The 13,224-nt window shown below is 36.4% G+C and overlaps 1 protein-coding gene across 1 annotated transcript; it reads left to right on the top strand.

The window, feature by feature from the left end:
- The first annotated feature begins 395 nt into the window (after positions 1-395).
- On the top strand, positions 396-8,008 carry LOC109210127 (uncharacterized protein ycf45). Its single transcript, XM_019373497.1, has 9 exons — positions 396-869; positions 1,583-1,797; positions 2,965-3,115; positions 3,398-3,589; positions 4,420-4,582; positions 4,698-4,930; positions 5,868-6,044; positions 6,208-6,330; positions 7,421-8,008. Exons 1-9 carry the CDS (start codon positions 465-467, stop codon positions 7,727-7,729), a joined length of 1,968 nt encoding a protein of 655 aa, XP_019229042.1. The 5' UTR covers positions 396-464; the 3' UTR covers positions 7,730-8,008.
- The last annotated feature ends 5,216 nt before the right edge of the window (positions 8,009-13,224 follow it).

Raw genomic sequence — 13,224 nt, 5'->3', positions numbered from 1 at the left:
TGTATATCACAGAATATACCTTCTTAATTTTTTTCAAAAAGCCTTTTTCTGATATTTGATTGTCATGATAAATTCCAAAAAAAAAAAAACTACCAAATGAGGAAAATAATTGTTTTTTGTGCTTTTACGCGGAATTCAATTTGCTTAGCAACTATCTTAATTCTTAATCTCATATCATTAGTAAATTTTTTATCAAAATACTATCAGAATTACTAATCGTACTATGAATTTGTAAGTAATAATTATCTTTTTTAAAAATATTTTTCATAATCCAACCAAATACTCAAAAAATATTCAATTGCAATAAGTAATTACCAAATATATAAAAAAAAAAGTAAAAACATAAAGTGGATAAGCAAAGCTAAACCGCTCATTTATGTCAAACCTCTGAATTTGTGAAAGTAGAAGTCAAAACTTCAAATATCCAAAATCCCAATGCAAAATTTAGCGCCAAGAAAGCAGCAATGCTCTCTTTTGCTTTACTCCATTCCTGTTCTTCACCAAAACCACAATTCCATTTTCACTATCAAAATCAAATCCCCAAACTCCTATTTCAATCCCTCCATTTTTCACCTTTTACTGTATTACCCATAAAATTACAGAGCAAATCCTCGTTCTTGAGCTTATCATCATCTTTGCCATCTTCCACTTCTTTGATTGGTGATGAGTTTGAGGTGGAATTGGGTCGATTACTGACGCTATTACCGGAGGAGATGCGGCGGAGCGTTAGCGAACATCCAGAGTTTTGCTACTTAATTGAAGTGGTTATGGACTTGGGTCGTAAGCCACTTGCTCGCTTCCCCTCTGGCGATTTTATCTTATCTGATCATCCAATAACCCTAGATGATCTTCAACATGCTACATCCAAGGTTAGAATTAAACAAATATAAATTACTGCTACTTGCATGCTACAGTACCAGCAATTGATTTAAAATTGCAACTATAGCTTCAATTGAATTAGGAAGGCATTGATTCTGATTAGGGCAGGCCAACCCTGATGAGCTTCACACACACGCACACACACAATGAAACTTATGATTAAGTGCGTGTGTGTATATATATATAAGTATGTATACATATGGTGGCCCACGACAGGGGCTAAGTTGTGGGTTCATCGGATACCTGTAGCTTTGGCTCAGACCCTGTATATGTGGTAAAAAATTCACCAAGTAAGTACAAATAATTGATTTCGAGCCCAGTAATCAAATGAATTGTGATAAAATCCCGAATTTGAACCAATAAAGTTCAAATACTGGATCTACCTCTGGTGCATGTGTGCACACACATATACTGAACCTTTGTTTGAGTGGAAACATTGATATTTTGCCTGATTGTTTTAATAAGTTACTTTTTTAAGTTTGGTGTCTTAATTATATGCTCAAAGACTCAGACGTTCTTTTATACCCTAATTGAAGAAGCTATTTTAGTAATTTAGTTGCAGACTCAGTAGTAACTATGACCCTTTTCTTTCAAGGAAATGTATTAAACATAGTTGTTGATAACAATTCACCTGGTTCCAAGGCAAAAGGTAGTACTAGTAACAATTGGTTTGTACTGTATTTGATGGTTTCTCATATTACAGGTTGGTGACTTTGCAGTTGATAATAGAGCTGGCATTAGCAGAACTTTACACCGAATTAGTGCTATTAGAAACCGGAAAGGTGCAATTATTGGTTTAACTTGTCGAGTTGGCCGTGCACTGTCTGGAAGTGCCAACTCACTGCGAGATCTAGTTAAAGATGGTGCTTCTCTGCTGCTCATTGGTCCTCCTGGAGTTGGAAAAACAACTATTATCAGGTTGAACTTCGTATTTTGCGCTCATCTTATGCCATTTGATCTTTTATGCGCAATGGCATGAACCAGAGAAACATTCCTGCTGTTTAACCTTGATTCTCCTCCTCCTAAATGTTAATCATTGCCATAACATATCTGATCGTGACATTGGAAAGAAAGTAATTCATATTGCTTCACATTTGGCCTCAATTTTGAGAATAGGAGGAAGTGATACCCAATAACAAAGGCAAACAAAAATCATTTTTCGAATATGTCCAACTCCAAATCAAACTTGCTTACATTTTTTTGCGAGTGATGCCACACAGCTGCTGCCTATCTCATTCAAGGTTGGAAACAGGCAGTGTTTTCCCATTGTGTGCATGTGTAGCTTGAAACCAGTGAATAGCTTGATTGTTGATTTTATATCAGGTCTTTGCCAACCCTGTGTGTGAAATTTTCTTGTTGGTGGAACAAAACAGGTTTTTTGCACTTTGTGAATACTGCGTGGTGGTCCTTAAAAAGCAGCTGATAATAGTATTAAATATTTTCTAGTTTCCTCACAATGTGATTCTTTTTACTTCTTCAACTCTTTCTTTTTTCTGCGTTTTTTTCCTGAAGTCTTTGTGGGCATATCCGGCTAGAGTTTTATGTCTGAAACTAGTCTAGACACATTCTCTTTGTTTGTACTGTAGTTCAATGGAATGATGTGGAGATGAAGTTGTGAGAAAATTTATGAAATCCGCTCTTAGTTGGGGGTCTTGCATAAAGAGCCATTACCAGTTTTTATGCATATCTTATCCATCTATTTGCATTTTCTTCAAATGAGTGCATTTGTGAACATTTCTTATTCAGGGAATGCTTAGTTGTGTATTATGAATGTTGCTTTTGAATTTTGTGTCTTCTTGCATTTCTTCCTCATCGTCCCACATTTCGTTCTGAAAAATGTGATGGAAGGCTGTCAAACATTCTGTCAAGGATTCAGCTGTCTGTATGTGATTATCATTGTATCCTCACACCCGTTCCGTCTTGCATGCTTTCTCCTCTCATTTCTCTTTGGACACAGATACATGTAGAAAATCCTGCAGTTATAACATGTACTGCAATTGTGCATGTTGCACCTGCTGTCACTATCAAACTATTTCCATGAGATTCTGCAGACGAGTATATAAGGATTCCTTTTTTATCTCCTAGGGACATAGCCAGGATGCTTGCAAATGATTATGGGAAGCGCGTAATGATTGTTGACACCTCTAATGAAATTGGTGGGGATGGTGATATACCTCATGCAGGAATAGGTAATGCTCGCCGGATGCAAGTTCCACACTCTGATGTGCAACACGAGGTAGGAGCTTGATCTTCACTCAGTTAGCAAGATGAAAAAAAATTATTTTTTGAAAAGCTGTGTTGACGCGACTACTGTAATTTATTGTTGGATGAGGCCTTCCATCTTACCACATTGATGGAAGCAAAATTAGAACAACATTTTCTAGATGAACCACTTTCCTGAGGATACACCTGGTGTGTTCTTTGGGTGGATCTGGCCTTCCGTTAAATGAGTGGCTCCAAATGTGAGCCAAGTGATCATCAATCAATGAGGATTGTTATTTACTCTATATTTTTGTAGGTGCTGATAGAAGCAGTGGAAAATCATATGCCACAAGTGATTGTAATCGATGAGATTGGTACTAAACTTGAGGCAATGGCTGCTAGCACCATTGCACAACGAGGAATTCAGTTAGTTGCAACTGCTCATGGAGTAACAATAGATAATTTAGTGATGAATCCTGCTTTGGAGATGCTGGTTGGAGGAGTACAGGTAGTTATTGTTTAACAGATAAACCTTTTCCATAGTCAGTTGTTACATTTTAACATTGGGGCTGATGCTTAGTAAATGATGAAAAAAATGCTGTTATATTATGCATGGATAACCATGTCAATTTCTCAATGAAACTTCTCTTGTTACTTCACAGTAATAGATGATAGAACGTCTATTTCCAAAGAAGCTAGTCAGATGTCTAGGGGCATCCAACTGTTCATAGTCGTACCAGATGTTACTTTTTCCCCTTTCTATATCTCATGAGTAGTGTGCAAAACTAATATCACTGCAATAAGGTGAACCAATGCATTCTCTACATTGTCTATGCAACTGCAACATGACCGGTGCACGGTGGGTGAGTAAAACAAAAGAAAACTTAAATCACTGCAATAAACTGAATCAATGTATTTCTTTATCCAAAAAAGAAAAAAAGTGAACCAATGTATTCTCTACATTGTCTATGCAATTGCATCGTGAGTGGTGCCTGAGGATGAAGAAACAACAATAAGCGAGAAACTGAAGATAAAAAAACAATAATGCTTAAGGGCATCTATCTTGCTATTGTGATTGTCTGTATCTTTTATAGATGGGGAAGGTGTAGTGTTAATAGTTTATTTCAGTATCACATACTAAACCAATAGAACTTTGGAATCTAGTGGAAAAGTTGGTTTCAAAAGATGACGCCAGGTCTAACTCTATTATTCCAAATGATGCCATAATACCATTAATGAGATGGCGTGATTCTCTACTCTCTCATGCACTATTGGACGATTTAGAAGCTGCTCTTTTCAGGTTTGTAAAATAGTTGCATTCATTTATTTCTTTGTCAGAGTGTAACACTTGGCGATGAAGAGGCAAGCAGGAGAGGCGTTCAGAAAAGTGTGCTGGAGAGGAAGGGTCCATCAGCTTTTAGCTGTGGGGTTGAGATAATCTCCAAGGCAGAACTGAGAGTTCACCCTGATTTAGAAGCAACAGTAGATGCAATTCTTGCAGGTCTTTTACTAGTCCTCCCTCATCTCCTAAGTCCTAACAAAATAAGTTGCTGATAAATCATTTCGGAATGCTAATGGGATGTTGTCTGCCATGGTGTTAATGTCATGTTGAGAAGGCCGTTACCCAAGATATGAAACTCGCAAGATAAATCCAGGATCACAAGATGAAACAAGGGAAAGTTCATCCACCCAAGCACCATTTGATGAGAGAAATGAAGTTTTGGTTGAAGATATTATCCAGATGAATGGAGGTGTACCTGGTTCTACTGAGCTCATCTCAGAAACAGATCCAAGCATGGAAGGAGGGTCTGGTGAAAGTGAGAATGCCCTTTGCATTTTTCTATATGGGGTAAGATATTACGATTCACTTGCTCCCAAGGAAAAAAGAATTGACATCATAACTCTGAATATGTATAAATTTGCTAATAACTAAAATCTCAGTCTCACAATCTGTTCTCTTAGTTCAGATTTACTGCCGAGCTTGTAGTCATATGGTTAAAGGGCCTTTAGAAGAGAATCAATTTCCAAAAGAGTTGAATTACCTCCTAGTACATGTTGGTTCTGCATTAGCATATTATTGTTATTTAATTTGCTGCAAAGTTCAATATTTAAATTGTGGATCTAATAAACCTAATTTGATAACTTCTCCAGTATGCTTAATTGCCTCTCTTCTCATGTTAAGGTCCCACATATCCCCCTTCCTCTGAGGAAAGTGCTTGGTGGCCCCGAAAATGAAGAGTAGATGTATCGAGCAGGAATGATTTTTCTTTTGGCTGACTATCCAGATTAAAGCCCATCAAATATTTTTATTAAAAAATTCCTGGAAAAAATAACTGTGTTCATCACTTCTTAACAAATAGTTGCTGGCAGAGTCTCGTCACTCCTTGTATAGGTGGAAAAGAGGGGAGATTCTTCTTTGCAAAGCTCATTAAGATGTCACTCATTAAAGTAATTGTAAAAGATGAGTTTAAAATTGTAGAGCTTCCTCTTTTAAATTTTATATCATTTAAACGTATCAAAGAAAAAAAATTATGTCATTTATTGAAGTATTTGAGTTGATCTGATCAGCATGTGGGGCAAAAATAGTGGCACAAGTCTCATTAGAAAGCTCTTTTTTTTTTTAGTGCTGTAAGATTCTCAAGTTCTATGAGGGAAAGTAAGGCATGGAATAAGAGATTCTTATGGGGAAAAAAAATAACAGAAGAGAGGAAAAACCGTGAAAAAGCTTCCTTCTGCTTCTATGTGAAAACTTCTACGTAGAACTCATACTTGAGCAGGTATTGTAGATCTCAGAGGCAAGTGTGATACAAGGGATAAAACAGTTAAACATCGATGACGCCATTGAGTTTACTGATAATATCAGCGAAGCGGATGTGTTACTTGCTCTGCAGTCCAAGCTTAAGAAAAACTCTCGGATTCAAGCAGCTGCAAAATCTCACGGCATTCCTATTTATATGACAAAGGTATTTGTTAGAGATAACTTGCAATATCTCCTCATTGAATGAAAGTTCCGAAGAAAGAAGGGAAAAACAAGATGAGTTGTTTCATGCATTATCTGTTGTCTCTTCAGAGTTCAAATTCACTATCATTGTTCCCTTTATATGAAAGTATCTTTTTCTTTTGCAGACAAGCTCCTCAACGCAGTTGACAAAGGCCATACAGGCATTAATAGATGATTTTGCTGATGGCTTTGAGTTTCTCGAATCTGAAGCTAAGACGAATGACTCTGAAAAGATTGATGCATTGGAGGTAATTTCCCCTTGTATTCTTTTTTCTAGTACTTTTTTTCGGGAAAAAACAGTTTTGAAAACTCTAGCTGCTAATCTCCATCAATATGATAATGGGCATTGCATGATAAAGTGGCTTTTAACTTTATGATGAAATGCTAATTTTCACTATCTGGAAAACATGGAGTTTCCAATGAAGTCATTGGTGTCGTTTGCCTGTAACATATCTACTGCACCATCTTCTCATGCTGTGTAAGGACATTTGATGTTTGCAATGAAACAAAAGATAAAGTGCACTTCAACTTAAGATTAACCAAGTCTGTGTTTTTTAGTATTTTTATTGAAAAAAAAGTCTTATGTTTTCATTTCAGACTAACTGCTACTTGAAACGGAAACGAAATGAAGTTTTCATTCCAGACTAATGTTTTAAATGTTTGTGTGAAGTGTTTTCTTGCTAAGGTCTCATCTGAAGGTAGTATTAAAAAAATATGTTATCTTACTAGCTAGAATCTAATGCAGAATGCTGAAGGAGTGTGAGCATTCAGATTAAGGTCATGGGGGTGCTTACACTGTCAATTTTCCAGAGGAATTCTCTTTGCAAATTAGACAAGCTTAATTAGCCAACAGATTGAAAAAGTATCAACTTGCTAATATTCTTCCAAAAAAAGAATTAACTAACTGATTTGCAAAGGCCCTTTCTTTTATTAGGAAATGGAGCTCGTCACCATCCACATTTTGCACTCTGGTTACTAGAACTTCATTACTGTTAAAACTAACTTGTAATGCTTCTGGATGTAGTCGTAAATGGGTATGGGGCTTGAGGATAGTGTCTACACGTAATGTTAGTTCATGATAATTATTGCTTGAATTGAAATTGAACTGATATTCATTAGCTCAACCAAATAAACAGAAGAACAAAGCAGAAAAAGAAAAAGAACTTATCAGCGAAGAAGGGAAAAGAGTGGTTGCTATCCTGATGGATCCAGCACTGTATTTGAATAATCTTCTGTTGATAATTCCCATCTGTCCTGAATAGTTATCTATGCTGTCAGATAAATCAACCAATAATTTCATTACTGGAGTTATTTTAAAGCCGTGTGTGGATTTTGCAGGAGGCTAGAATAGCCATGGAGCGTGTAGTAATTCCAAAAGGGGAACCTGTTGAACTACTCCCTCGGCCATCAAATATTATATTGCTTCAGAAGGATCTTATTAGGAAATACAAGCTAAAATCAGAGCGAATTGGAACAGGAACGGATGTAAGGCTTCAAATTCTCCCTTTCTCCGGTGCATCTGATGAAGACAGTCAGGATAGTGAAGGAGTTGATGATGAGAGCGAAGTTGATGAATTATTCAGGACGAATGCTGAATCGAATGGATCTGCCTACACGGTGGACAGATTACCTCTACTACCTGAATAGAAAATAGGTTGTTTTGTTTTAAAGCAGTTTGTCTCTAGCAGAGTGGAAATGTCTCTGTGTCTGAATCTTGCATAGTGCATCCCTCAACATCCATTGAGCATACTCTAAATCTATTGGGTATGAACACAAATGATTATCTACAAATTGGGGTTTGGATTCTGATAAATTTTTATTATGGCCCTCAAATTGTTCGAATTCTCAAGCCTCTACTTATGAAACTCAAGATGTATATCAACAGAACTGCCCTTCCATATAGATATGGTTATTATCTTAGACCGATGCTTCATCTGCTTCTTTAGTAGGACTTCTTTCACGATATTGCGTAAACTCCTGAATATGAAGAATAATCACATTGTTGAAAGGATCAAAAGGTTCCTAAGCTAGGTTCCATGATCCACGCGTTCCTAGAAAGGCTTAAATGGATCAATGAAGTTTCAAAAACTCGGCTCTTATGAAACTCAAGATTTAATTTTATTATCAAGCCAATATTTCCAGATCAAGTAATGAAACCTTTGGAGGAAGAAGCGAACATAATCAAGTTGTAGCATGGTTGGTTTCTGAATTAACAATGGCAAGGTTTAAGTTTGCTGTGTAATTCAATAAAAGGTATATGTTGGTTCTCAATAAAACAAAGAGTATGAGCTATCCTAAATATTTTCCACAATATTATATATGCTTCAGCCAAGTTTTTTTTGTAGCTGTGTTAATATCATCTATACCTTCATGCATGTACATAGTACCTCTCAATTGGTCTGCCGATTGCTGAAGAGGCAAAATGATTGGATACTGAGATGCGTGACATGAGAAATGTATAAAGAGATATTTTTATTCTTTAATAATGATCAGCCGATAATGACTTTACATATGAAAAATTTTCCTTTTTTCCGAAATTTTTTCACTTTTCTTCCAAATCAGCGTTTGTTCATAAAATTTTCAATTTTCACTTGAAGATGCATTTTGAAATTTTTCGAAAATTTGAAAAACTCCAAAAAGCTATTTTTCACAATTTTCACTCAGATCACTCACAAAACTTCAAAAACAACCCAAAATTATATTCTTGTCCAAACACAACTCTAATTTTCAAATACCATTTTCACTTTTTCTTTTTTGAAATTTTACAATTCTTATGTCCAAACGCCCACTATATCTCAATCACAACATCACTATAGGACTCAAAATGGAAAAGGAATGCAAGTAAATCTTATTCCATGTTGAGGAGCACTGTGGTCACTCATATTGCACATTCCTTTCCTATAGCCTGTTTGGCCAAGCTGGAGAAATCAGCTTATTTTGAAAAGTGCTTTTTTTAAAGTGCTTTTGAAAAAAGTACTTTTGGAGAGAAATAATTTGTGTTTGGCTAATTACTCTGAAAAAGCACTTTTGAACAATAATTTGTGTTTGACAAGTGCTTTTAAGTATCAAATTACGAATAAGGACATGAATAGATTTACTTTATAGTTAATATTATAAGTAAATAAATAATTTCAAAAGTTTGTTATTACATGCAATAATTAAATCTTTTCATTTTTATTTAAGTAAAATATGAAAACAAAATTAAAAAGTACTTAATTCTTTTAATATAAGTTAAATATATTAAAAATTATTCAACAAATATAAAAGCATTCACCCCTAAAGCCACTAATATATTACAAAGCTATCATAAAAATAAGAAGAAATACTTATACATTAATGTCCTAAGTATTAGGTTACTGTTATTTTGGTATATACTATATTTTGTTAAGGGCATTTTGGTAAGAAGAAAAGTCAAAACTGCTTCTGCTTTTGGGAAGAAACTACTTTTTTCTGCTTCTCAGAAACTGCTTCTGCTTCTCAGAAACTGCTTCTGCTTCTTCCCAAAAGCACTTTTTTTCCTCAAAAAAGCTTGGCCAAACACCACAAGTTGGGGAAAAAAGTGCTTTTGGGAAAACAAGCACTTTTGGCCTCTTGAGAAGCTTGGCCAAACAGGCTACTATTCTTGAATACTGTGCTTTCTCTACATGTCTCTTCAGGAACTTTTTCAAGAATTAGATTTTTTTACGGATATAGTCAAATTGCAACTTTTGACTAGAACCTTACCATATATATATATTAATACTAATATAATTATTAATTAATATTATACTAAAAGTAGGAAGCTTGTAAAGCTAAACTTAAATTACCAAAGTATCTATAAAAATTTAGATGGCCATTTTATCCTTCCTTTGAGAACTTTACTCCTATAATATTTTTGTACCAAAAAGTAAATTTATCTTTCAATAAATGATAATATGTGTACTAAGTGTGCTACAAATCAGGTAAATGAGAAGACAATTGTGTAAAAAGACATTTACAATGAACCGAGTAAATGGATGTGCGGATGCACCCTTTCGACTCCTCAGTAAAGTTGTACAACGGCAACCTTTCCAATCCTTGCAATTACTTTCATCTTCTCTATTCATAATCACCGTAATTGAATGAAACTTTGTTTTCATAAAGAAATTGATTACCCTAAAATTGGATAACAATTAAACTTATAATGTGGTTATAAGGATATGTGATTTCACCTAATACCAATTAATAAACGTAAAGATAAGTGATGCAAATTAACAATAATATAAAGCAAACCGGCGTTTGGACAGAGCTCTCGAGCTCGAACACCCTCGAGCTAGGTATGCAAGAATAGTTAAAGGCACAGTAAGCTGATGAACAAGAAAGTAAGCTGAGAAATATTATATTGCTTTGATATTCGTGAATGTAAGGGTGTCTACAAATGAAAGGGACTCCTCTTTATATAGTAGAGGAATCCTAATTATGGTATAACTCTAGCTAATTACAGAATTAAATCTCATGATTAGCCTAAACAATCGCCCTTGATATGGTCTGTTCTGGGATTTCGCCGTGATCTTCGACCGGTTACGGATATCTCGCCTTTCCATTATTGCTCTTCGCTCGAAGTCTGCTGATGTTTAGCTTAAAGTATATATATTTTTATGTATATCGCCTCATATTTTAATCTTGTTTCTTGAATTTGGGATGTTAAATGCTATGAATTATATTAATTTGAAGTGTTTTTACTTGTAGGAATGATTCGGGAGCGATTGGGGGCAAAACATACAAGGTTTGAAGCTAAAACGAACAAAAATCGAAAAAGGGCCATTTGGGCGCCACAGGCAGCGCCTGGTGCCACTTGTGGCGCTGGAGACAGTATCAAAAATATTTGGGCGCTATTGGGGGCACCTGGCGCCGGGCTGGGCGCCAGTTACGTGAAGTCTGGCCTATTTCGCACGGGACAGGATTTATTCGACCCTAGACCTATCCAACACGTATAAAAGGAAGACTAAGCCTAATTTTATGGGGGAGAGACGCACTTTGGAGCAAAAATACACGCTAGAAACATTGAGGAGGAAGAACAACTCGGAATTCTTCATCTTTTCCAGTATTTTCAATTAATCAAAACTTATGCAGTTGTTTGATTACATCATGAGTGGCTAAACACCCATTGTTCTGGGGTTGTGATTTAGCCATGAATATTGTTGTTTGATATTAACTTAACCTTGATTATAATTCACCAACATATGGTTGTTTCTTCAGATCTGTGTTTAATTGCTTAATTGTCTGGCCAGCAGTTAGGTTCTATTTACTATCTATGCTATGCTTGGGAAAGCAGTGTTTAGATTAGAGAAGAATTGAAGAGAGCATGATCTTAACCCTTAGGGGGAGTGGATTTGTGGTTAGGATAGGAATATACCTAGTCACCGTGCTTAATTAAATATCGTGATCTTAATGCGTTCTTAATAGATTGATTTCATAGGAATATAGGTGTTAATCTATTGAGAATATGTGAGTAGTACTTCGGGAGAAGGCTATGAGAGCATTTATCGATTAATTAGCAATCATGAGTGAATTATATGAAGGGGAGAGTTAATTAGAACACAATACGATTGGTGAATCGAACACAACCCTGGAATATTTGTCTCCACTGAATACACAACAATCAACTCGTTACTTGATAATTTAGTTATTATTTAGAATCGTAGAATAGTATAATCATATTATTGGACTTTGCTTTTAGCTAGACTGAATAACAATTTTAGTGATATAGTGAGTAGTTTACACAAGTCTCTACGGGTTCGACGCTCAACGTATCATTATATTACATGTCGACCATGTATACTTGCGTGTGCGTTTGGGAGCAACAAGTTTTTGGCGCCGTTGCCGGGGACTTGAATATTAGCTACTTGCTAGTTTTTGCTTTAATTGTTTATTTCGTCTAGTCTAACGTTACTTGATTGTAGCTCAGATCTCAGGAACATTGATTGAATGCGTAGGGTCAGAAGCCAGGACCGACTTGAAGGCTTTGATCCTGAACCTGAGAGAAAATTTCACAGGAGGTTGAGGGAAGCAAGGGACACGAATAATATTCAGGCACTTGTTCAATTTCCTGTGGACCTGGCAGAGGAGCAACCCATGGCTGTTTAGGAGGTGGCGATGCCCAGCATTGCTAATGTCACCTCCAGTATCGTGAAGCCCAGAATCACTGGGCACTTTGAGCTGAAACAGAGCATGATCCAGCTACTTCATGCGAACGGGCAATTTATGGGTCTCCTACGCGAGGATCCACAGCAGCATATTCTGAACTTCTTGGAGATTAGTGATACTTATATCACTAACGGGGTCACTCCAGATTATGTGAGGCTCACACTTTTTCCATTCTCTCTGTTGGGCGAGGCTAAGCGATGGCTAAAAGCAGAACAAGCTAATTCCATTGCATCATGGAATGATTTAGCAAGAAAATTTCTGGCAAGGCAAAACTGCAAAGATCAGAAGTGAGATAGTTGCCTTCAAACAGAAAGCGGGAGAATCTTTATACTCAGCTTGGGAAAGGTTCAAGGGTCTACTCAGAGACTGTCCTCATCACAATCAGACGAATGAAGTGTTAGCTCACACTTTCATAGAAGGGCTACATTCTGAAACAAAGATCGTAGTAGATGCTGCAGTAGGGGGTCAAGTGTTGGAGAAAAGCTTTGACGAGATATATGCATTATTGAACAAATTCTCTAAGAGCAATCCGGATTGGCAAGGAGAGATGGGCAGACACACAGTGCAAAAGTCTGCAGGGGTTCTTGAGTTAGATGTCGTCTCAGCATTATCAGCGTAGATTTCTACACTGACCAATCAAGTCAATCAGATGAACTTGAGTATCAACAAGCAACAAGTACAACCGGTGCAACAGGTTCAAGCTTTTTGTGAAATATGTGGAGAGGGGCACACGAGCGACATATACCCCGCAAACCCAGAGTCTGTCTGCTTTGTGAGTAATTCAAATAGGGGCCAAACAAGACAATATGGGAACACTTACTATCCCAACTGGAGGAACCACCCAAACTTCTCTTGGGGTGGAAACCAGGGCACTCAGAATCAATACAGGCCTCAAGCACCTACAGCAATATAGACCACCTCAGGTTGAACAACAAGCGAGTTCTACAAGTCACCTTGAAGACATGTTGAAAAAAATG

The sequence above is a fragment of the Nicotiana attenuata genome, unplaced genomic scaffold (assembly GCF_001879085.1).
Source record: "Nicotiana attenuata strain UT unplaced genomic scaffold, NIATTr2, whole genome shotgun sequence".
NCBI lineage: Eukaryota > Viridiplantae > Streptophyta > Magnoliopsida > Solanales > Solanaceae > Nicotiana > Nicotiana attenuata.
This window is presented reverse-complemented; position numbering and strand designations above follow the sequence as displayed.